Source organism: Juglans microcarpa x Juglans regia, chromosome 4D (genome assembly GCF_004785595.1).
Source record: "Juglans microcarpa x Juglans regia isolate MS1-56 chromosome 4D, Jm3101_v1.0, whole genome shotgun sequence".
Classification (NCBI taxonomy): domain Eukaryota; kingdom Viridiplantae; phylum Streptophyta; class Magnoliopsida; order Fagales; family Juglandaceae; genus Juglans; species Juglans microcarpa x Juglans regia.
Window position 1 is genome coordinate 7376058 of NC_054600.1, and position 26943 is coordinate 7403000.

General features: G+C 36.3%; 1 protein-coding gene across 1 annotated transcript; it reads left to right on the forward strand.

Moving 5' to 3' along the window:
* The first annotated feature begins 7451 nt into the window (after positions 1–7451).
* Positions 7452–24674, forward strand: LOC121260101 (ankyrin repeat-containing protein At5g02620-like). The gene is made up of 5 exons (XM_041161951.1): positions 7452–7909; positions 17251–17337; positions 17581–17909; positions 23793–24002; positions 24624–24674. The coding sequence occupies exons 1-5, from the start codon at positions 7648–7650 to the stop codon at positions 24672–24674; spliced, it is 939 nt and encodes a 312-aa protein (XP_041017885.1). The 5' UTR covers positions 7452–7647.
* Positions 24675–26943: the final 2269 nt, after the last annotated feature.

Consider the following 26943-nt stretch of genomic DNA (forward strand, 5'->3'; position numbering starts at 1 on the left):
ATCAATTTCACCGATATGCAAAACTCGTCGCAAAAAAAAAAGATACTATTTGAGACTATTTTTGTCCGTCGCAATTGTCCCAAAAATAATGAAAATGAACTTTCTATTTACTATTAAATCATTGTGAAAAGTTAATTGCGATGATCTATATCATCAAAAAAGTTAATAAATCGCAGAAAATGCCTCAATATTTTTCCCAATAATTTTTAATTATTGTCGCCATTAAGTATTTCCAGCGGATAATTTTTGCCGAAAAAGTATCGTGACAAAAAGTTTTTTTATATTTTAGTGTACAAAATGAACCTACTTGTTCATTAATTTGTTTATTCTGTCATAAAAAATGATATAGACATTTGATCTATAAATTAACAAATCAAATATTGGTGGGCTCCATTTATTAATTGGCATAAGATTCCCATGCAGCCTTCATTGTTTAGATGGTTTGCTTGGTCGATTGAAATAATTAAGAGTATTTCTTATTACTTTGCCCTCTCGCCGCTGCCGCTTTGATTCAGAGATGAGATAAGATGAGTTGAGATGATTTTTAAATAATAGTGAACTCAACATGTTTGTTTCAATTATTATCTAATTAAAAAACAAAAGATGAAAAAGGTTTTCTTTCATATCATCGGATGGCCCTCCGCCCATTAGCATCGGTGCACGTGGCTTGCATGATTGCAGAGGATCTGGAGAGCTCACTGCAATTTTATTATTATTTTTAATTTTCTTATTATATTTGATTGATCCCCATTTATGGTTTCATCTCATCTTATCTCATCATTACAATTTCTTTAAATTTTGACACAAAATGTAATAAACACTTCAACATTTTCAATTCCCAAAATAATAATAATATTAAAAAATAATATTCTAACACTATTTTAATCAACTTTCAACTTTTATCTAAAACCATCTCACCATCCAAACTGTGCCTTAAAATAAGAAAAATGTTTGCTACATTCAGGTTTGGATAATGCAAGTGGGCCACCCTCTCTTACTTATGGGCATGATTGCTAGTTCTTAGGTCATTCCTTTTTTAAAAATATTTTTTAATATATTTTAAATATTTAAAAAATATTGATTCATCAACAGTAATTCTTTTAAAAATTTTAAAACAATAAAATAAAATAAAACTCACTAACTATAACTTTGAATGGTACATTTGAGGGGGCTAACTAGCATTGTAACGCCCCAAACCCGGTTGGCCCGGAGAATTACTACTTGTCACTTAAGAACATGTTTCCCAACACAACTAAAATAAAACTCCAAAACTTTATTAGCAAAACTCAATCTCATGTAGTCTAAAAAAATCACAATGAAAACTCTACAAAGTCATTACTGCAGCAAAATAAACTAAGGCGTCCAAAATCTCTCGACAGTCGTAACAAACCAAACTAATACTTTCATAAGTCTTACTAAAACCCAAGCCCAAAATATAAATAAATCGAAAAGACATTAAAACTAAAGGACATCAGAATTATTCTTCTAACATCTTCTCCCAGCTTAATCATTCACACCAATCTAATCCAGGTCCTCAGTTGGACTCTCCACATCATCTGAAAAATATTATGAAGATAGGGGGTGAGTTATCAACAACTCAGTAAGTAGAGGACATATGCTAGCGTGCAAACATGAGCATTTACAAAGTATAACATGCAGAACAAAACATTTTCCAGAGTTATCATGCAGAGCAGAACATATTTTTAAAAGTAACAGAGTGATGGTTTTAAGACACGTAAAACCCATAATACTTTGGCATAACATAAACTGAGTATCATCATCAGATCAAAACAGAGCATCAAACAGAGCAGAGACCATGTTTCACCCCCGTGGTAGGGTTGTGCTAACCCTGGTGGCCAAACCAGGTAGAAACAGAGGTGAAATATTTCCTTTATTATTCTCGGAGCCCCGAGTGTGCACACAGGAAAGACCATAATAAAACCACTTTGTTTCCAAAGTGGGTGCACTCAGAGACAGAGAAGTTGGTACCAACCCAAACAGAGCAGAGCATAACAGAGCAGAGCAGAGCAAAGCAGAGACAGAGTCAGATACGAAAACCAGTACACCATGCCAAAGGTTTTCAGATGTTATATCAAAATAATACAGAGTATCAAAACAGAATCAGACAGTTTACACACACTGAACACAAAAGCCAGAATATCTTTCCAAATAAATGCACAACTTTTCATATTCTCAATATCACTCATTTTTCAGATTTCAGAAATCACATGACAGAATTTAGCTCATGTCTATACAATGCATGTCAGAACATATTTTTCTCTTTTTCGTACAGATTTCATGAGTATGCAAATAAACGACCGAGGTTGGTTTTTGTTTTTTCCCAAGTTCTCATTTCACCATAAAAATATGCAAAGTTTTCAGAAAATCAACCTCAGTCTCAAATAATTCGTGTAAGGCCTAGCATAGGAACCCCGCTTACCTGAACAACTTAGCTTATCAGAATTTTCCTCAAAAATGTCGAGTCGAATATAAATCGTCACCTATAAAAAATAATAACATAATTTCCGTAAGTTTTCAATCAATCACAGATTTCGACATTTAATCCTAAACTTCTAAAATAACCTATTTTAATATCTCAAAACTTAAAACCCTCATAATCCCAAGATATATCATCACTTCCTAAAAATCACCAATATTCACCATGACCAACGTCCAACTCAAAACACCAATATTAAAACCCGAAACAGCCAACAAATTTCATAGCATAAACCAGTCTCACACTAACAACTCCATCATCCAATCCAACCGACCCCCCTTTACTCCTCGGACTCAGTCCGGCACAACCAACAAATTCACAGTAAATATGAATTAGCTCAGAAATACATTTAAATCTCAAAAGTTTTTTGGGAAAAACACTTACAATGCTATAATAGAATTTTGAAAGATCACGGAGTTGTACGAAGCGACAACGCAGAAACAAAACAGTGCCAAATGCACTGTGGCTGAGGATCTCAAAGACCCACTTTTGAACGGGTGCAAACGAAGACCCGAGATTGATAAGGTAGGGCCTAGGGATGTTGGTGAAACTAGTGGTGGTGGTGGTTGGCCGTGGGTGGCGGCGCAAAGGGTGGTTGAAGTGAAAAAAATACCCAAAACGAAAATATTGATGGTGGGGCTTCACCGGTGACAGATCGGATGTGGGGTTGGGTCCATTGGGTTGCTAGGAGGTCAAGGATGATGTGGTGAGAAGATGGTGGCTGGAGGTGGCACGACGGCGGCGCAGCGGTGCAAGGAGTGCCGCGGCTTGGTGATGCTCGTGGGAGCCAACGGCGGTGCGGTTGGGGCCGAGATTACAGGGTGGTGGTCGCCGGTGGCTGGGGAGGACGGAGGGCCGGCCGGTATCGATCACCGCCGGCGCATGGCGGCGGGCTGGGAGGATGAAGGAACGGACGGAGAGAGGAGAGGGAGAGACGTGCCGCGCGGGAAGTGGCCAGGAAAAAGAAAAGAAAAGAAAGAAAAGAAGGAAAAAAAAAAGAAAAAGGAAGAAAAAGAAAAGAGGAAAGAGAAAATGTAGGGAAAGAAATGAGGTCCAATTCTCACATCTTGGGTCACAAAAATGATCTAACGGAAACGATTTTAAAATAGCAAGTGAAATAAAATAATTTAAACGCAGTGATTAAATTGAAAATAAATAATTAAACCCAATAATAAGCTAATTTAATATGAAAAACAATTTAAATGTATTACAACAATCAACTATAAGAAATCATTTCAGAATAATTTTCACAAAATTAAAAATCATAAAAATAAACCCACTAAAAATCCAACCAATTTTAAAACAAGAGAATAAATTTTTAAATTAATAATAATAATCTTTCAATTAAAAATACACTAAAATATGGGGTGTTACAAGCATTTTTCTTAAGGTTTTACCCGCATTATATAACTGGTTTGGCCTTCAGCTACAGAGAAGTTTTACAAAAATAAATTTACCAATTGACATAATCTACGGTCATATTGTAAAATTAGTTCTATTTGCAGCTGTTTTTATAAGCGAACAAGATAACTGGATATACTACTCGCGAATAATTCGGTCAAATTTAGTATTTATACAAATTATTTATTGAATAAACTATTCGTGAATATATAATAATAATAATAATAATAATAAATTAGCTAGGTAAAATAAATAAATATTAATATTAACTAACTAGTGAAATTAATCTACAATGTGCAAGTACCACTTACTCATTTTGAAGAAAATGGATACGTCTAGAACCCACATGAAAATTTAATGGTAGACCACACTCTTATTTAAAAGGGGTATGCAAAGTTTGCATATCTTAAAACTGTATGTGCCATTACTCACTCGCCTTAGGCATTAGAATTCGAATAAAAATTCTAATAAATCGAAATTCCTGCAAAAATGTCCTGCTGAAGAATCTGTTTGATCTTAATATGGGAAAAAAGTCCATGCGATAAAGTACCACCCATATGCATTTCAGTAAATAGAAAGTCGTTAAACTTAAGCTAGATGGTAGATACTATATATCCCACTACAAGAAATCAGGCCATTTCTGGCGATTTTGAAATCGCTGCATGTGTGACGCTATAAAGGCGTTATTTTTTTTTAATCAATTTTAGCGATTTAGAATGAAAGTCACTAGTAAAATGTTTGCTTTCACACATATCTTATCTTGGTAATGTCTGAAAATGAAATGGATAGAAGAATGAAAGTTGCTTTCATTGCTATAAAACTTTGAGCTCCTATTTACATAGCTTGACGAGACCAAGCGGCGCCACAACCAGTTGGAGAGGAAGTTGTGGCCTAACAGGTTTCACCACCAGCAACCACCTGAAACATTCTCAAGCCCTAAACTTTGGTATAATCCCCTCTCTTTATCTCAAGAAATATTATATTTATGTGATTAAATGGTGTTGTGTTTCAATATATGGACATATTATATATACATATATATTGAATGTATTGATTGTGATAAACTCAGAAGCAGTAATGTGTGGTTAGGATTGAAATGAAATTATAAGTGAAGCATAAAGATTGTGAAGTATGGGATTGTGTTGGTTTGTTATATGTGGAGTTAAGTGGGCTATGGATTGCGGATTTGTATTTGTATATATATTGTCAAGAGGCTTATGGATTTGGGTAAAGTGTTTGTGAAGGTTGATTGGAAAAATTTGAATATGTTGGGTTTGTCATGCATGAACAGTGGTTGTATGATGTATTTTTGTTGAGCTCAAGTGATTGATGGATAAAGTATGTGTATCTTGGTGTTGATTGTATGAATTTGGATAGAATTGTATGTATCGTGTATATTGTGCATGGATGAAGTTTCTAAACAGAGTAGGGGCTTTGAATGGATTATATGTTGATCTTTGGTGATAAATAGGTAGAGTACAAGTGTAATTTTTCTTGGCTGCATGTTTTGGACAGATTTAATATTTAATCTTTGGCTCCACCTATATTAAATGTTTGAGCGTGGCAGTGGTTTGTAATTGCATGATTATGCTTGATATTTTACTATGCTACATAATTGAATTATCTTGAGATGGATATAAATGTATGAAGTTTGGATTGAGATGGATTATCTTGAAGTGTTGGGATTAAATGATAGAATTGTAGTGAAGTTTGAAAAGTATGAAGTTTGTATTGGTTTTCAAAATGTTGGATAGCAACTTTATTTTAGAGTCCTGCTATCCTTGCTTAATTGAGTTAGTTTCGTATGTTTTGGTGCATGGACTATAGGGTGTATTTGGTTGAACTTTTATGGTGGAAAGATTTTATGTATATTCAATATATTGTGTATGGAGAAACTTGGGAAGCGATGTCAATGTGTGTTTTTGGTTGGTTATGTATGTATAAGTGGTTTGGATTGTGTTATGTGTCTATATGTGAGGAAGATACTAGGAACCCGAGTTGGTGTTGGATTGGTTTGTGTATGTATGGAGGAAGGGTGTTGTAATTGTAGTTTGTATCTCATGGTGAAGTGAGATTGACTTGTAAGGCTAGTTCAATAGTGCTTTGCATGTTAAAAGTGAAGTATGGGAACTCACTTTATGAGTTAGAAATGAAGTTGTGATTTTAGGTTCATAGATAGGCTTAAGATTAAATGAAACTGGCTATGCTTAAAGGATTGAATAATGGTTTGAAAGAGATTGATCGAAATGATAGGATTGGTGCCTTGGGACTTTGAAGTGAAGCATGGAGATTCACTTTAAAGTATAAGGCCACAAAATTGGATGAAAGAAGTTGGAAGGTGATCTCAAGTGGGTCACAAGCTATGGCTTCTTGTGTGTATGGTTGTAGTTTGTGGGACTATATGGCTGTGTCGTGGGTTTATGTTGAACTTGAATAATAGATGAATTGAGTATGAGTTCTTTGAGTTGGTTGTATGCATTGGATAGATTTGATATGTTGTATTTATGGAGGAAGGGTATTGGACATTTTGTAGTTGATTTGAATGGATGCAAATGTTGTAACAAGCCATGAAGTTGAATGCTAAGTATTGGAAAGGTGTGACCTTAATGGGTTCTAAGTCATGGTCTTGGAGTTTTTAAGAAAATGAAACTACGGAAGGTGAGGTGGAGTTAGGACTCGAAGATGGTGAGATCATTAGTTAAAAATGAACTTGGACCTTTAGGTTCATAGTTTAGGTTTAAGATTTATGCAAATGGCTATGCTTCAAAGATTGAATAATGGTTTGAACAAGTGAAATGAAATGGATATTATAAATACCTAGAGGTTTAAGTTTGTACTATTAGGAATATTATGAGGAAGCATGCAAGTAAATAGTTGAAGCAGATTAATTGGATAATTGAATTGGTCTAGGTGAAAGAAGTTTAAGTCAATGGTAGTTTTATGGAAGTTTCATATTTAAAGTTCTTATGTAAATGAAAAAGAAATGATGTAAAAAGATTTTTCTTTAAAAAGAAAAGCATTACAAGATGTGGAAATGTTTTTACAAGGAAGGAAACTTTCTAATTTAATTTAATAAATTCGGTTGTAAACTCTCTTTTAAATTTACAAAACAAGTTTCAATTATCAATTATAGAATCTTTTATATCTTGGGGAGAAAATGAAGAGTGTTTAGTAATTCACGTGTGATTTTCTAAAACTACTTAAAATCCTACCACAAGGACAGACGTTACAGAAGATGTGTAAGGTTTGTACGCCATATGACTAGAATTCATTTACTACCAATATATGCCCGAGTGTACTTCCTAATTCTAATTCTTATATTGCGTAATTGTAAGGAAGGCTTCTACGTAGGATCTGAGAAAGCTCGTTGAATTAGCTTCATCATCAGCAAAAGTAGTTTATTTGATATAGTCTTGCAACAGGAGGCGATGGATCCAACTAGGATCTACAAAGCTGCAGCTGAAAATGACACCGCATTCTTTATCCATATCACAAGGAACGATATCAAGTCTTACCTACAAGATTTTGAGAATATTCCCAAGCCAATAACGGACAACGAGGACTCCATTCTACATGTTGCAACAAAATTCAAATGGAGGGACTTTGCTAAAAAATTCATCAGCTTGAACCAATCACTTATTGATCTGAAAAATAAGAAATGTGACACTCCACTACATGTTGCAGCAAGTATAGGGTGCTCGGACATCATAAATCTCCTAATAGATTGTTCAAGTTCAGATATTTTGGACATGGTGAACATAGACAAGGATACGGCACTACACCTTGCTGTGAGAAATGCTCAACACTCGGTTGTGAAGTTACTAATTCGCCACAAACCAAGGCTAGCTAAGATGGTGAATAAAGCCGGAGAATCTGCACTCTTTCTTGCTGTAGACAGAAACAATTACGATACTGCTAATTTCATCTTAGCTGAAGTTCGAGAATCAATATGCTATCGAGGAAGGGACCGCATGAATGTGTTGCACGCAGCCATCGTTCGGATGCTTACAAGTAAGTTCACTCATCCTCTCCCTACCTTGGTCAAAACCAATCTTCTCTCTCTCTCTCTTTTTTTTTTTTTTTTTTTTTACATAAGTAAATGGTTATTAGGAGATTTATGGTGGCAGTCATCATAAAAACCCGTTGTTACCCATCGCTAAAATCATTCTGCTAATTATCACCATGACTAAGACAAATAAAAGTGGGGACAAGGGATTTTCTTACTTTAAGCCTAGTGAGCTATTAAAAAATCTAACTGGACAACCATTTATCAAAATTGAGAACCATGCCATCAATATGCACCACTTATCCCCAAAACCACATCTCCCCAGCAAATACAACAAAAAGTCACACTTGAAATGATCATAAGCCTTCTTCATATCCAACTTGCACAAGAGATCCGGATTTCCCAATTTCAATCTACTATCAAGGCATTCATTGGCAATGAGAACTGAATCCAGAATCTGTCTTCCCCATACGAATGCATTTTGGGGTCTTGTAATGATCCACCCCAAAACTCCTCGTCGATTTGCAACCACCTTGGAAATGATCTTGTAGGTCCCATTCACAAGGCTGATGAGTAGGTAATCTTTAACCTCCGATGCCCTAATCTTCTTAGGACTAAGTGCAAAAAGCAATATTATTCTTCATTTCAATTATATGTTCATATGAATTTATTGATGATTGCAATGCAATTTAACTGCTAAAATCAATCTTATTTTGCCTGATGCAAAAAACATGGTAGGGAAACGAGAAGGAACACTGAAATTAATTGGAGTAGATCTCATGAAACGACATAAATGCACAAAGTTAGTCTTTTGTGACCAATATTACGTCGTTGGTGCAAAATAAATTGGCCACAAAAAAATAAAAAAAACATTTCTCTTGTAGTGATATAGGATCCATTTTTTCGTTTTTAAAGAAAAGTGAGCAATCACCTGTCCAATAATGACACCCTCCCGAATTTATAAATAAAATTCTCGCTTATGACGGAGAAAAACCGTGGTAACAAAAAAAAAAAAAAAAGGCCTATGAGAAAAAATCTCAAGAAACCCAAGCCCGAAAAAGACTCTAAACAAGCCTATGAATATAATGAGTAACACAGCAATCGAAAACAAAAGCAAAGCCAAAATTAACAACATCCTGAAGCATCTAAGGACCCGAGGCAATAAAGAAGTATTTGTGTAGACCAAAGTAGCACCATTGGCACCATCGTTGGCCAACCAATCTGCTACTTTATTTCCTTCACGTAGAACATGTTGAAATCGACAATTAATGGAATTAGCCAAACCAACAATCTCTTCCCAATAATCCTCTAGGTACCAAACCCCACATCATCCTCTATGCCACCAAGAAATCATCACCATGGAGTCAACCTCAACAACCACATTAGAAAGCTAAAGGGACATGCACAACCGCAAGCCATTAAGTAGTGTAAGGAGTTTCGCTTTATTATTAGAACAAAAACCAATTGGGGAGTCGAACGCTCTCACAAGCCGTCCTGTATCATTGCGAAAAATGCTGCCAATGCTACTAGAACCCGGGTTACCAAGATTGTTGCCATCCATATTCAATTTAAACCACCCTGAAGGAGGTTTATGCCATTGGACTACCTTACACTGCCTGTCTTTTGAAGAAGTGGGATTGATCCATAAGGTCTCAAGGATCATGCCATCAAAACAGGATAAACTGTGAGAATTATCAATCGACTGACCAAGGGAACCAATCCATATAGAAATAGATTTGACAACCGCGTCATGCAATTCAAAGATTCCCTCCATTCGCGCTAGACATCTTCTCCTACAAAGTCTCCAAGTAACAATGACAGGCATATGGCCCTCCACCTATTTGCTATTTTACAGGTCGTTCAAGCTCTAATTAATAAGATCCATCAGCCGATGAGCTCATTCTTTTGGGGTGAGTCAAATGGAAAAGATAAGAAGAAATGGATTGCTTGGAAGCACATTTGTAGACCTATGGCAGAAGGAGGTCTCTGACTGAGGCTTCTTTAGGATACTTAGACAGCCTTGCACATGAGGTTTGCCTGGAACCTTCTACAAGGTAATTCTCTTTTGGCAACTTTCTAGACGAATTTCTTCCCAACGCCGCCAAGTAGTCAAGTCTGCATTTGCCACTCCAACTCCCTATCTAAATTTTCATCCCAATTTGATTGAGACTGGAGTTCAAGTTCCTCAACCTATTTTTCAAGATCTGAAATCCGGCCCAAAGTATGACCGAAGACCCTTTTATTCCAAACCCGTAAGGCAACCTTAGTCTATTTTAACTTCATAACCAAATTCTGAATGGCTGAACCACCCTCTCTAGATGACCAAGCTTGCCTAACACAATCTAGAAAATTATGGTATTCCACCCACATCTGTTGGAAACAAAAAGGGGCTGGACCATAAGAGAAAGGATCCTGCTTGAACTCAATAAACATTGGTGCATGATCCAAAGTAGAACGTGGAAGATAAGAACAAATAGCATTAGGAAAAACAGAAAGAAAAGTGGCATCCATCAGAACACGATCCAATCGTGCCCAAGAATGAGCAAGGCCATATTGCCCATTACACCAAGAAAAGCACTCCCCTTTGATACCATTTCAATCAAACCTTTTTGTTGAATCCAGTTGTTAAAATCTTCTATAGTTGTAAGAGGTTGAGGCCTACCTCTTCGTCTCTCTGAATCATTCCGGATAATATTAAAATCACCAACAAACATACACAGATCGGAGCCCATATTTAGTATACCAAAAGCATCCCACAAAATGCACCATTCAGCCATGGTACATTTTGCATAAATGACTGTGAGCAAAAATTTATCTGCACCTTCGCCTACCTTGAGAGAAATATATTGCCCCCCATACGAACCAAACTCACCTCTAGGATACTATTCCAAAAAATCCAAATTTTGCCCCCATCAACCTCATTTGAAATAAACTTATCGAATTTCAAAACACGACCCAATCTCTTAGCAGATTGGGTCGTGTTTTTAACAAAACTAACAAAACGAGCAAGAACCTGAGAAGAACTTCTCATTTTAACAAAACTCTTTTTCTTATACTTTCTTTTACCTTTCTTGATCTCGGATTCTGTCAAGTAATCCTTATCTTGAGGGAAAACTTTCGGATGTAAATCTGGTTCCGGTTCAGAAATAGTGTCATCCACAAATGATTGCTCCTCATCTGGTCCATCTTCCAGTGCCACGGCATCCACCTTAGTCTCCTGGACTACAAGCGGGTCAACAGTCCTATCCTCCCTCTCAACTGAAGCACAAATAGCAGTATCCGAAACCATTGATGCATTTTCTGTGCCCGAAACCATAGCAGTGTCAGTGTCTCATGAGGCAACAGCATATACCCCACTAGGCCTCGAAGTCCCAGCAGCATCCAAAATCGTATCAGAAGCAGGAGCTATCGGAATAGCAGCTACCTGCACCACTGTGAAGATAGGCACCATTTCTCCATCTTCTTTAACGTATCCCCCTCTGGGTCAATAAGAGAAACATCCCCAACTGGACTGGGGTCTACGGTATCACACAGAACCACATTTGTCGTCGGACACACAACTGCACTCGTAATCATAGTATCACTTAAAACCACAGTTACACTCGGACTCGCAATTGCATTCGGCACCATCTCAGGACTCACATCAGTATTCCCTTTCCCATCCAAATCTTTCTGCCCTTTCTTGCCTATCCATGCCTTCCTAGCTTAGGATGATCAACTCGATAGGTCTGTGAGTTGTGGCCTTGTATTCGACACTTACAACAATATGCAGGAAGTCTTTCAAAAAAATTTCTTGTTTCCTACTAGATAGTAGACTTGGAGCTCCAATCCAAAAATGAGAGAGAGGTTCTTTGGCAGCATCAACCTCAACACACAGCCTTGCCCCATCCGTTCGTGTGGCACAACGCGTCGGATTATCCTGACAGATGAAAGTGCCGATAGGAGTCATATGGATACTCAAAAAAGCTTCAGTATAAAAGTTAGGAGGGAGTCCCGGAAGAGAGATCCATACCGGTACCCGAGAAGGCTCCTCATCCTCTGTGAATTATGGCGTCCATCTAAATGCCCAATAAAAAACTCCATTGATCTTGCATACATCCCTTGACAATGCCTTCGTGAAATCTGCCTCGTTATTCGTACTTACGAAAAATTCCTAGGCCGTCTCATTGAGGAAATAACCGGAGTGGAAGAAAGTCCCCAACGGTTATGTATAAACTACTGCACGGCATCTAGTGACAGCCGTTGCTTCAGAAACTTCAGAATCACCGAGTAACAAAAGGGTTCCGCTGACTTGGTGATCTCCTCACGTGAAAACTGAAAATACACTTCACTGTCCAGCACCTTTGGTGGTCTATGCGACAGCACCATCTCAGTGATGGGCTGGTGGACAGCAGCCACCTGATCGGCAAAGGAAGGCCGACTGGAGCCACTATTTGTGGCTGCCATGCAGCCAGCCATGAAGGCTCACGTAAGAGAGGCAAACGACAACAACAACCCTAATTCGCACGTAGAGAGAAAAAAGGGCAGAACTATGATATAGGATCCAATTAGGAGCCTAATTATTAGCCAATTGAGAAACAAACTAAAGTATCTAAATATCACGAGCTACATGGAGAAGCAATTTGAGGTAGGGGTGATACCCACCCCTTACGAGATCATACTTAGTATACCCCCTCAACGTTGCACCCTCACTACTCTCATCTGCATTTTTTTAAGTCTAATTTCTAGCCTACATTGGCTCTTCTCTTGTAATGATCTTAATATTAGACTTTTTTTGCATTGTTCTTCTAAGTGCACATTTCATGTGAGACACCATGTTTCCTATAGTGGCATCCATAACTTTTTCCACAGTGGTTACACTTGGCTTGAGGGTTATTGGGGTCGCCACCCTCTAGTTTGGTGAAATGAGACCAAACTATGGAAGTAGGTTTCTTGTTGGGCTTGGGGGCGGGGCAAGGTTTTGTAGGCATAGGGGTAGGTGTTGGGCCAGGAGTAGGAGTAGGAGTAGGGATAGGGGTAGGGGTATCCTGGGTAGGAGAGATTGCACTAGAATCTGTCGGATTCTCCATAAACTCAAGCTAACAACAAATTTGAAATTATAGCAAACATGGCAACTTGCCAAACAATTAATATCCAAGCAGATAAGTATTAACATCCAAACACTAACATCCAAAGAAAGAAGAAAAAAACTGATATGATACCTGAGAATTTTTTTTCAAGAAATTAAAAGGATACTGGACTCAACAAATAATAAAATTTTAGGAGAAACCACTTATAAATTGGAGAGAATGACTTAACTATATTTCCTTTTATTTTGGGGAAAAAAAAAACGTTATGCCCGAGGGTAAATTAAGTCATTCAAACTTTATAAAATGTACTTCCATAAATGTCTTCCATGAATAAATTGTTGGCTGCATAAAGTAGCTTAGGATAAAAAATAAATTAAAAAATTAAAAAAAAAAACAAATAGTAGCTTATCTAAACAACCACCCAAAAAATTAGAACTCTTATGTCAATAAGCCTTGTAAAAATTGTAAACCTTAGCATTTACTAAGCAGTGTTTGGTAGAGATGATTTTCATAGCCATTATATTCATAGAAGTTTGCATCACAGCCACTACCCCCTATATTTACCATCCAGAAACATAAAAACTATAAAAACTATCTAGAAACATTGTCCAAGTGTATTAACATTCATTCAATGAATCTCTCTATTACAAAATTACGTAAATCAACACTACAAACTAATACAAACTAAAAATATTGCATAAACTAGACATGTTTATGGAAATCAAGTTTTACTTCTATTTGGAAGCCATAAGAACATTAAACTTATCTAAACAACCACCTAAAAAATTAGAAATCTACATTTAAAGGTCGTGTTTACATAAAAATATTTAGGGTATTTCGAAACTCTCAATTAATTTAGGGTTCCAATCCAAATTAATTTAGCTAGAAAATCACTATCACTATCACATATTCAATCATCAAAACAAATTACAAACCCACAAAAATCACTATCACATAACAGATTCACACACATCAGTCATCAATCACCAAAACACATGCACAATCGAGTCTCCATAGCACACAATTCACAAACACAATCCCATCCTCCATTTCCGATTAAACCTCATCCTTCCTCCAATCTTCTTTCCATAACTCAATAAAAAATCAAAAAATTGGAGACTAAGAGTGAGTGCAGATTCTACCTTCGGCAAGGGAGATGCAGACGGATGACGATGGCGTAGTGGGAATGACCACAATGATGGATTTTCTCTTGGACGGCGACGCCGCAATGGAGATGAGGGAGTGAGAGAGACTGGGAGAGAGAGAGAGAGAGAGAGAGAGAGAGAAGGGGCTAAGTTGCGGGGGAGGGGGGTTTCTTAACAGATAACTAAATGATGTCGTTTTGTCATTTGTAATTAAGTAAAAATGAATCCCAAGATATATAGATACATATATATATAATAAAAGCGGGGGTAGGATGGGGTGTGGGCGAGGCCACCTACCCCCTGAATTTGGAGAACTTGGGGATCCACCCCGCCACATGGGGGCGGGGTGGACGGGGGGAAGGGCAATGGGGCAACAGGCCCCGCTGCCCACCCCTAATTTGAGGTTTTACTACATGGTTGCATCTTCTAATTTGAACTTGTGTCTCTGGAATTGGAGGAAGCTTAAGCAGTTGTTACTAAACATTATTAAGCACTATGAAAACATGGTAGACACAAACTTGACCTGCATGAAGAAATTTAAACCTAAGCTTCATGATTAGTATGCCTCGTACAAGTACTGAACCATAAATTTTCTCCCCTTACTCCCTAGAAAGAAAGCAAAACCAAGCCAGTAACTCAACTAGAGTGTTAGTAGCATAATTTAGCAACATAAACAAACAAAAAAAGAGTAAGGGCTCATTTGGGAACACAAAACATCTCATCTTATCTCAAAATTTCTCATAATTTTATTCCTAAAAATCACTCGAATACAAACACTTTTTAATTTCAAATTTTTAACTTTTTCATATAATCATTACAACTTTCCCAAATTTCCAAACAAACACAAAATGTAATTCAACTTTTTTAAATTCTAAAATAAAAATTATATTAAAAAATTATATTCTAACAATCTATGAATTTTATAATATTTTTATTCAACTTTTACTCTATTCTTTTCTAAAACCTAATAAAACATCTTAACTCAAATCATCTCACTACTATTCACAAGCCATTTCACTGTCATTCATAAATCATTTCACTACTATTTACATATTTATCATTTGATCTCATTCCCCTTAACGAGGCCTAAGTTAATGCAACCAACATAAGCATATAAACAGAAAATATCAAGCTATATGAAACAATTTCTCATGTGTTGAGAAAATAAGCAAATATAGCCAATGTACACAATTGGATACAATTAAGGATCTCTTGAGGTACAACATACCAATGATCTGTATGATAACCAGCATGTCCAAATGTAAGATTAATAACCAAAAACTACTTACACCAATTGAAAAAGGAACCCATTTTTATACATTCTAAACTATATGCTCATATATATATATATATATATATATATATATATATGGCACGGTGAAGTTTAACAATCTCTCATGTCTATATGAAACCGAGCGATCCATTATTGGACAAATCAAGATAACTATGCCATTGTAATAAAAATGCCACTACAAGAAAATGTAGCATTTGCAGCTACTTTTGTTTCCTACGACTTAAATATTGTCGCAACAAAGTTTTTTTACGGTTTGGGTTTAATTTTTGTGTCAATCAGAGAAATCGCCGAAATAATTGACTATTTCCGGCGATTTTTATGTGTTGAAAATGTTTTGGCTCTGTATCAACAGCGACATGATGGCAGCATGGTCTAGCCAAAATTGGTGAATTCCGGTGTTTTTTCTTAGAATTTTCGGCGACTTTGATCGCCGGAAATATACTTATTTCTTGTAGTATGCTGACAAATGAGGATCTCTCAAGTTAAATACATGACCAATCTGTATGACATCGGCATGTCTAATTTTGTCTGAAATACTTGAATGACCCGATACTAATAGCCTCCATGCATGCCACTAACATATAGCAACAACCTGATGGTTTAAGATCCTAAAGGTTATTGTTCTAGTCCTAAACCAGAATATAATTCATATATAATATTAAAAGATCATGGGATGTTTCATTGGAAGGTTGTCTCTCCATTTAATTTGCCTCCCAAGTATAGAAGTTGTCCAGTTGTTATCAAGGGAGAATCCAAAGGTCAAATTCATAGACTATGGTGTTCAAAGAAATTTATTCCAATGCTTGCTAAAGTGAGAATGCCTTTTCTTAATTGTTAGCAAATGAAATAAGAAACTAGTGATGGAATTTCAATATGTTGAGTCCTAACCTAATTCTAAAAGAAGAATTTTCAAAAAAACAATGATTATATTTGCAACTGTAAGGATATGTCCACTGGAAAATCAATTTAACAATGCCAGATTGCTCACTCTATTTCTTTAGAAAGTTTAAGTCTAAAAACAACAGTTACATGTGTAAAGCTAACGGGAAACAAATTTTTATGTCTAAGAGTAATTTAATCAAAAACTTAAGCTACTGATTTCCTTTTTTCATGGGTTGGTTTCAAAATGGATTCTAATCTCCCCCAATTCCTTCAAACACAATTTCGGTCAAGACAAAAGTGCTTGGATGATTTGTATACTTCATGCAAGTCCCAAAGAAACGTCTATATCCTCAATTGAATTAATAACAATCTGATCAAAATATAATGAAGTCTAAAACAAGTCTATTTGTCTAACTGCGTTATGCACATACGAAATTAGACCCCGAATACTCTCAAATTTTATTATTCAACCTAGAGATTATAACTCTATTATCTGCAGAATGAATAAATCCTAATGATAAGTTTTGAAGAAATGAAGATTTTTGGAAGAGAGAATTAATTCAAAAAATGGCTTCGGTACTACTTAGATTCGTAGGCCAATTGGTCTATTTAGCCAAAAATGTGAATGGAAATTTATAACTTTTCATTTTTCTGAAAAAATCTATACGTATTAACTATGCCTGTTACTAATAAGAAAGTGATCCAACGGTTGTTCTGCTACCAGTTCCCACACGGGTTCGAAACCCAACAGTTGCAATTTTTGGCAATATAATAGTGGGTTGTATTCAGATAGAAAGAGAACAAGAGATCCTATCGCATTAAGTAGGGTGAGAAAATATTTTGATATGTTACAAATCCATCACCTTAATCTTTCTCTTGTCTGTAGTATAAAGTATTATTATTGCTAAATCCTTGTTTCTGTTGTTTTCTCTCGATCGATCTCCACGTTATCCCAGAGAGGCGAGAGAAGAACTTCTTATATACTGCCTTAATTAGAAGGGTTGACCCCTCCCAAGTTCCACATAAAGACTACGATGTAGCAGGTAATTTCATCAGATTGTTGTAGGGTATTGTTTCTTATTTCTCAAGTTTCAGGTCCTGGGTTTCAGAGCTGGTGGCACACTCCATGAGAGTAGCACTTGACAATCTGATCTGATTTTTTGAAGACACATTCAGTTGAGATTTGCCAATGAAGAATTTCTGGCGGAGGCTGTGAAGAATTTTCTAGAGAAGGATGCCTTGTTACCTCTCTTCATTTTTTAACATATCCTTTTGTTCTCTTGTAGTTTTTAATTTTCTGTCGGCGGTGATAAAAGAAGAGCCAAATTTAGCCTCGGAAGCTGATGATTTTGGGTGGACTTCTCTGCACTATGCTGCACACTACGGCAGTGTGCAAGTCGTGGAACTGTTATTACAATATGCAGGTTCTTCGGCAGCTTACATAAAGGACAAGGAAGGAATGTCTACTCTTCACATTGCAGCCGAGCGAGGCCAGCTCAACGTAGTGGAGAAGGTGGTTTCAGAATTTCCTAGTACGTACGAACTATTGGACAATAAAGTCCGTACGGCCCTCCATGTGGCTGCGGAAACTGGGAAAAGCTTAAAGACACTCAATGTAACACTTGGGCCAAGCAACCGATTTGCGTCCGAATTTTTTTTATGAAAAGTCCAATTGAAATTGCAATTATTATTGGAATGGATTAAGAGTTCAAATTGTTTATATTATTTTTGATGGATATAGAATAATTTTTGTGTTTTGCCGAATAGGTTTAAATCATAAAATACGTTGGATTAGGTGAAGTTTTTATTAGACTGAAAATTAGTGTGACAAGTTATATATAATTTTTTTTAGAGGTCAATCGAGATCCAAATTTTTTTTAAGGAAATCCAAAACGTAAGACGTGAAAATCCATTTAGTCTCCATGCCATACACGCCTCACACTTGTTATTTTTTTTCACTTCATGCACGTCTCTCCTTCCTACTTTCTCTAGGGTTTTATTTTCTGTTTCCTATATATATTCCAAGGTTAACTTCATAGTTCACGCTCATTCCTCACTCTTTTATCGTTCATCCTCAACCCTAGGCTAAGTAGCCACTCCGTTGCTGCCGTCTTCCCCGTCTGCCACCATGCACTGCTTTTTGGCCACTCCATATGCAAAAACGATCACAGAACCACCCAGTCGCGACTCACCCAGCTGCCGCACAAAATCAATCTCCACAAGCCACAACCCATACCATCCCAGCATCACCACCGCCCAGTCCTCACCCACTCAGAAAAACAACATTCCCACGTGAAAACTGACGCCACCACCATAGCACCACAATGGCCAGCCGTGAACCCACGTCGGAAAACACCACCGTGGAAGCCGCTGCTCTGCTTGTGAACCACCCACGGAGACACTGCTTAACCATCATCGAGAGTCAAGAACAAACAGAAACTACACCGTAGCCTCCCACGTAGTTGCACCCTCACGGCTTCCCTGCAGCCCACAGCCTCTGTTACATCCAGCAGCCTCGCCACCCCGAAGCCAAGCCAACCTCGTCGCTACTTCTCCCTCATATCACCACTATGCTCAGCCCACGTGAAATCGTAAGTACCTCTGTTTTGGCTTTCAAAAACAGAGTATCCTTGTCTCAAATACTCACCGCCAGTAAGCCACCACCCCACCTGTTGCCGCAGCTACAAGCGACGCCGACACCCCAACCACTCGTGATTGGACGTTGCCCTGGTCGACGCCCAGCCCCAGACCGTCGCACGCCTCGCTGCATCACGGTGAGTTTTCGTTCTCTCTCGCTCTCTGTCTCTCCCTCACTATCCGTTTCCCTCAACGTATTGCTCTCTCTCTTTCAGTGCTCTGCCGACTTCACCACCTTCCATTGCACCTTGCGCCATCACATGATTCCTTCTCGGTGAGCCCTTGCCATTGTTGCACTTATGTTATTATTATGTGTATGTTCATCGCTAGTTTTCTTTTTAAGGTGTATTTATATATATATATGTATATATTAGGTACTTACTTGTGTTAACCTAATATATATATATATATATATATATGGAAGGTAGTTTTAACGTAGAGAAATCCTGCAGACCTATCGGGCTTATATTTCCTAAATAACAGCCCACCAATAATGTACTGACACGTAGGTTGTCTACCACAACATTCTTGTGATGCACTGCATGAAACTTGATCAACATGTATCTACCTTCTTCCACACACCAAGTCGTTGGTAGGGCTCTGCCAACCGAAGTTGATGAGCACCCAAAGATTTACCACATGAAGCTCTGGGCCACAAACGAGGTTCGCACCAAGTGGAAGTTCTGATACTTTTTTAGGAAGTTGAAGAAGGTCAGTAAGAGCAAAGGGCAAATGCTTGCTATCAATGAGATTTTTGGAAAGAACCCTACCAAGATTAAGAACTATGGTATCTGGTTTTTTGGTTGTGAACTACTTCAATGATCTGTTTTTGATTGTTCATGTTCTTTTATTACAAGTTTACAACCCGTTCAATTTTTCTTTTTCTTTTCTTTTTTTTTTAAAAAAAGCCTATATACATAGCCATCCCCTTCATCTTCCCATTTTCCTGAACAATTCTTCCCCTTCATCTTCCCCTTTCCCCTTAAACTTCCCCTTTTCCCTTGGTCTTCCCCACCACTATTTCTTCTTCAACTTTCTTTCGGTACTAAATTTTACTTCAAATCATTCATCAAGTACCTCACTCAGAGTCCCAACTTACACTAACATTCTTCCAATCACTTCATCTTTGAATCAGTACAAAGTAATGCTTGATCCAAACAACACAGAACCCAAATATTAAAATAATACAATAAACTACAAATACCCAGTAGAGATGGCAACAACAAGAAAAAAATGGTTCAATATCATTTATTTTTACAGAGATTTTGTCCTTTCCAATGTTCTATAGATTTTGATTTCACATGTTCTCACTTTGTGGGCTATCCTTTCTTTATTTGAGATCTACGAGACGTGAGCAAGGGACAAGGGCAAATTCTGAGAACCAAAAAGAAGAAAAAGTAGGATCTCACATTTTCTCACCATCCAAGGGACAAGGGCAAATTTCAAGAACCAAAAAGAAGAAAAAGTAGGATCCCACATTTTCCTACCATCCAAACAACAATATATTTTCTTAACATCCAAACAAAAATAAATTTTCTTATCATCCAAACAGAAACGACATTTTCTCAGCATCCAAACGACGCATTAAAAAGTAACAAAATCATCCAAAAACATAGATAAACATCAGGGTTGAGAAAGATGTGAGGGTCAGATGGTATTCGTGCAGCGGGTTTCCTTTCTTCAGCTTTCCTATTGTTGCCCTTGTCTATCTCATGTAAACTAGTGTAGATTAAATTTGGAGAAATCCTGCAGACCGGTCGGGCTTATATTTCCTAAATAACAGCCCACCAATAATGTACTGACACGTAGGTTGTCTACCACAACATTCTTGTGATGCACTACACGGAACCTGATCAACATGTATCCGCCTTCTTCCACACACCAACTCGTTGGCAGGGCTCTGCCAGCTAAAGCTGATGAGCACCCAAAGATTTACCGCATGAAGCTCTGGGCCACGAACGAGGTTCGCACCAAGTGGAAGTTCTGATACTTTTTACGGAAGTTGAAGAAGGTCAAGAAGAGCAAAGGGCAAATGCTTGCTATCAATGAGATTTTTGAAAAGAACCCTACCAAGATTAAGAACTATGGTATCTGGTTTTTTGGTTGTGAACTACTTCAATGATTTGTTTTTGATTGTTCGTGTTCTTGTATTACAAGTTTACAACCCGTTCAATTTTTCTTTTTCTTTTTTTTTTTTTAAAAAAAAGCCTATATCCATAGTCATCCCCTTCATCTTCCCATTTTCCTGAACAGTTCTTCCCCTTCATCTTCTCCTTTTTCCTTAAACTTCTCCTTTTCCCTTCGTCTTCCCCACCACTATTTCCTCTTCAACTTTATTTTGGTAATAAATTTTGCTTCAAATCATTCATCAAGTACATCACTTAGAGTCCCAACTTACACTAACATACTTCCAATCACTTCATCTTTGAATCAGTACAAAGTAATGCTTGATCCAAACAACACAGAACCCAAATATTAAAATAATACAATAAACTACAAATACCCAGTAGAGACGGCAACAGCAAGAAAAAAACGGTTCAATATCATTTATTTTTATAGAGATTTCGTCCTTTCCAGTGTTCCATAGATTTTGATTTCACATGTTCTCGCTTTGTGGGCTATCCTTTCTTTATTTGAGATCTACGAGGCGTGAGCAAGGGACAAGAGCAAATTCTGAGAACCAAAAAGAAGAAAAAGTAGGATCCCACATTTTCTCACCATCCAAACAACAATATATTTTCTTAACATCCAAACAAAAATAATTTTTCTTATCATCCAAACAGAGACGACATTTTCTTAACATCCAAATGACGCCTTTAAAGGTAATAAAATCATCCAAAAACATAGATAAACATCAGGGCTGAGAAAGATGTGTGGGCAGATGGTATTCATGCAGTGGGTTTCCTTTCTTCAGCTTTCCTATTGTTGCCCTTGTCTATCACATGTAAACTAATGTAGATTAAATTTGGTGTAATTTTTGAGGTGGCAGTATGTGAGTGGAGGGCTGTTATTTGGCGAAAAGCAGACCGACCGCTTAGAAGCGGTTCTCTTTAACCTAATGTTTTTGGGTGAGAAGGTTTTTTTTTTTTTTTTTGGGTTTATATTGAAAGGGAATTTTGCTTTAAATTTCAATAAATATTATATTGTATTTTGATAATATTGTTAGTTAAAGGAAATAAACCTATTTTTCTTAATAGATGACTTTTTCATGACATATTTTATGAAAATTTTAGTAACCAATGTATTCTTTTTATTTCTGAAATGTTGCTGGTATTTTAAATATTTTGAATATAAAATTTTATTGAGTTTTATATTTATTTTAATACTTGCTTGATTAAATTCTTATTCTGTATGAATTCGATTGAGTGAATATTCATGGTTTTGGAAAAATGAGGGTATTTTGAGAATTATGAGAATTTTAGGTTTTGAGAAATTAAATAGGTTATTTTAGAAGCTTAGGATTAAATATCAAAATACGTGATTAATTGAAAATTTACGAGAATTACGTGATTATTTTTTAGGTAACAATTAATTATTGTTCGATGTTTTTGAGAGAAATTCTGAAAAAAAAGCTAAGAAGTTCAGGTAAGCGGGGTTCTTAGACTAAACTTTGCATTAAAATAAAATGTGCAGAGGTTGACTTTTTGAAAAATATACATATTTGGTTATGAAAAAAAAATTGAACTACCTCAGTTATTTGTTCTGCATTATTCATGAGATTCTGTTTAAAAAAAGAGTATTTTTCATCATGACTGGTGTAGACATGAGCTTATTTTTGACACTTAATTTCTGATTTATGCAAAAAGAGCGAATATAAAAATTTGTGCATAAATATTGTAAATATGCTTTGGATCTGTTTTGATTATGAAGATAATATGATTTTGTTCAGTACTCTGTTTGGATAAGATGTGATCTCTGAAAACATATGGCATGACTCTTTGATTCTGAATTTAATTTTGTTTCCGTTCTATTCAGTACGGCCCTGCCACGGGTTATAATAGTGGATACGGCCCAACCACAGGTAATAATAGTGGATACGGCCCAACCACGGGTTACAATAGTGGATACGGCCCAACCACGGGTTATAATAGTGGATACGGCCCAACCACGGGTTATAATAGTGGATACGGCCCTGCCACGGGTTATAATAGTGGTCTCTGTTTTGAGTGCACACCTTGGTAACAAAGTGATTTATGTTCTGCTTGGTTATCTGCAGATTGCACAACCCTATCACGGGGGTTATACATGGCTTCTGTTCTGATATGATGTTCTGATGATGATGATCATTTATGCTATGCCAAAAGGGATATTTTTGAATGAAATTATTTATAAATCTTCGCTCTGATATTTTGATAACATGTTTGCTTCCGCACTCTGAAAATGAAAATGTTTTGTTCTGCATTCTGATTTCTGTAAATGCTCATGTTTACACACTGGTATATGTTCTCTGCTTACTGAGTTGTTGATAACTCACCCCTTATCTCCATATATTTTTCAGATAATTTTGATGGTTCAGCTGGAGAACAAGAGTAGGAAGTTTTAGCTAGGTGTGATGATCGAAGTGGAATAAGTGCCTGATGGTACAAGTATTTATTTGAGAGTCGTAGATAGTAAACTAATTTTATTTTTCGGGTATTTTGATTAGATGAGTTAAGGATAATTTCGAGTTTTGGAGAGTTTTTAATTTATGTTATTGAGATTTTCTTTATTGTCCCCTATGGAGGAACTTAGATATTTGGTTTGATTAAATGAATTAATATTTTATGGAATTTTCTGGATTTTATAGTTGTGTTATTTAAATTGATTTTAGGTGTTAAGAGTTAACTCTCCGGACCTCCAGGATTGGAGCGTTACACTCAAGTTTCTGATTTTCAAAGTGCCTGACGATCTCATAAACAAGCAAGATAGCAGGGGCAACACGCCGTTGCATCTGGCTACTGTCCACCCACGTTTCGAAAGACTACTTGCACTGGCATTGGATATAAGAGTGGAAAAGGGGGCTATTAACAAGGAAGGCCTAAGTTGCTTGGAAATTCTTAAATCAAATGCTATCAAGAGTCCGTTTATGAAGGTATGACCCATATATATATATATATATATATATATATATATATATATATATATCCTACAATAAATTCATTTAACTTAGCCGTGTAGTGTTTATAAATAATTAACGTACTGTGATCAGTACTTTCCAAATAATAGTCCGTAGTTAATGAATAGCAACTAAGCATTTTGCATAGCTGTCAAAAATCGAACTAGAATTCAGATGTATTGCGTTTGTATAGAATTTGGATTTGAATTTCGATTTGGATTTGGTTTTGGTTTTGAAATCAACATGAATTGGAAACCAAGATTTTGAAAAACTTAATTTTGTTTAGCTTTAATGCAAATCCAAATCCAAGTTTAATTACATGGAAATTGGATTTTGGCCATATCCTACTGCGAATCCATTCATCCAAACGCACCAACAAAGAGAATTTGACCAATTTTATGATCTTGACCAAGCTAGCTTAGTGGTTCGAACATAAAACGTTACCACTTCAAGAGAAAAAAAAAAAAAAAAAAAAAAAAAAAAAAAAAAAAAAAAAAGGAAAAATCCTAAGCTATTTGATTCAAAGTACCATCCATTAATGTCTTTATAAAAGAGATTATTCTATTCCTAATCAATGCCTGTTTCAAAAACTTACAGATCTTGATCCCTAAGTTTGAAGACTTTGGCTATCTACCAAGTTTGCAGTAGAAACACATCAAAGCAAGAAAAAAATGACACATCTATTAATGGGAAAACAGAACAAGGGGTAGATACTTCACTTACTTGTAGCAACCTTCGTTGCCACTGTCACCTTCGCAGCTATTTTCACCATGCCTTATAGAAAGGATGGTGCAACTTCTGGTCAGAAGACGGCTTTCAGCGCATTTGCAATTCCGAATTCCATCTCATTTGCTTTGTCAACTAGATCAATGTTTCTCCATTTCTTGGCTTTTGAAGTGAGAGAAAAATTCCCTGATGCATTCTCACGATTGCTAACTGTCTCCAAGGCATGCATCCCATGGGCTGTTCTTGCATTGGTGATAGCTTATTCTACAAGCTCATATGGAGTCTTGGCTAATTTCAATCCGAAAATTGCTTCTTGGGCCTTCGGACTTGGTCTTTTCTACTTTATTGGCACATTCCTCCACGACATGAAGCTGGAAAATCTCAGGGTATCATTAATAATTAATTCTAGATATGATCGTAAAGGTTAAAACACTACGTAATCGCATTTGAAAAAAGTGAATTTTATTATTAAAAAATTAATTTTTTTCATGTGTGTCTCATATTTTATTCGCTTTTTTTAATTCGATTACGCGGTTGTTGTACAATTCACGGTTGCAAATATATATTTTCTCATTATTAATTGAAGTTCCATAAATTCTAATATATGTGCAAAGTTCCAATAACTATTTTAATGTTTTCGAAATGGGTCAGTTGTATGTAACGTGATCTGCCTTCCTTGATATACAAGGGTTGGGAACTGTTGGATTTATGCAATCTTGATATTACTATGGTCAAAAGTTGTTCATATATTTTTTTTATCCTGTGATATTATCTTATGTATTGAAATTACGTTTATTAGGTACTAAATTATTGGTTAACAACTACTATAAAATGCATTAGTCGTGGCTACAGATCTTAGGGGACTCATTAATGGAATTCAATTCGTCCTACCATTTTTGTTTCTAATTTTCTCTCATTTTTAATTCCCATTAATGTAAAAACCGAGATATACGACTCATGACATCATGACAACTAATATATATATATATATATATATATATATATATATATATATTTTATCTTGTATATTAATTGCCTTATTTTATGTGTAATGAAAAGTAATATGGTATAAAAAATACGACTGCCTGCCTCATGTATTGGAGTTAATTAAAAGAGCAAATTAACACGAAAGAATAACTATATATGGATCATGATTTACAGAAGACAAAAAATGTGATAGACAATGAGTAGCCCTTTTACTTAATAGTGTAAATAGTTCGATTTAAATTAATTTATGTCCTTTTTGGCACAACAGTGTGCGGCCACCACCTCTCAAACCCAGGACCTGAAACTTGAGAAATAAGAAACAATACCCTACAACACGCTGATGAAATTACCTGCTACATTGTAATCTTTCTTGGTTAGCGGTAAAATTTGGGAGGCAGGGGGGCCTACTACTATCATAAGGAAGAGAAGATAAACCCAGTCTTAGAAATACTAAATTAGAATATATAGCGGTAGTGATATTACCTCATTGAAAATATTTTAGATCTAGTGTGGTTGTTTCATAGATTTTCCATTGTTGTTGTTGTTCATCCAAAATTCCACAGATTCTTCGGCGATGGTGGAGTGTGGTATGTGGTAGAAAACCAAAGTGTCACTCACAAATTTCACAACCTACATGTCGGGACTAGAGAGAACCATTTGAGAGAGAGAGAGCTTATTTGTGATGCTTGTAATGCATCCAAAAGGGGAAGAGGCTATTTACATAGCCTCTCTAGTTTAACCTTTGGCTGGCTATTAAGGACTAGTCATCAAGTCTCATGAAGTGGCTTAAGAGCCATTTCATAACCCCTATGACAAGCTGAAGGGGTGCCCACTATGGGTGCATGTAACACCCCGCTCCCAATAAAGACATTTGAGAATTTTGGGGAAGCCAGTGTTTTACTATACTTGACTAAAAACTTTTCTTTTAATGACGTGCCAGATGCGAAAGATTTTCATAAATAAAACAAATTTTATTAAATACTTAAAATCCAAAATAGAATATACAGAAACACTTACTTAAAAACAAATACTAAAATCTCATGTGCTTATCAAAATATTTTATTTAAACCTTAAACCATATATTGAACATGACATAAACTATATAGGCCTCTGCCTGGCCTCCCTGGATCAAGTCCTGTCCAGCAATCTCATTCTCATAAATGTCATCACCTGGGGTAGTTTAAAAGCATAAAAATATACAAAA

Excerpts from the sequence above, each read along its gene's own strand:
- LOC121260101 (XM_041161951.1), top strand. The coding sequence starts at position 7,648 with ATGGTGAACATAGACAAGGATACGGCACTACACCTTGCTGTGAGAAAT. Across the intron at positions 17,338-17,580 it reads TAAAGACTACGATGTAGCAG|TTTTTAATTTTCTGTCGGCG; the intron begins GTAATTTCATCA and ends GTTCTCTTGTAG. Across the intron at positions 17,910-23,792 it reads AAAGCTTAAAGACACTCAAT|TTTCTGATTTTCAAAGTGCC; the intron begins GTAACACTTGGG and ends GTTACACTCAAG.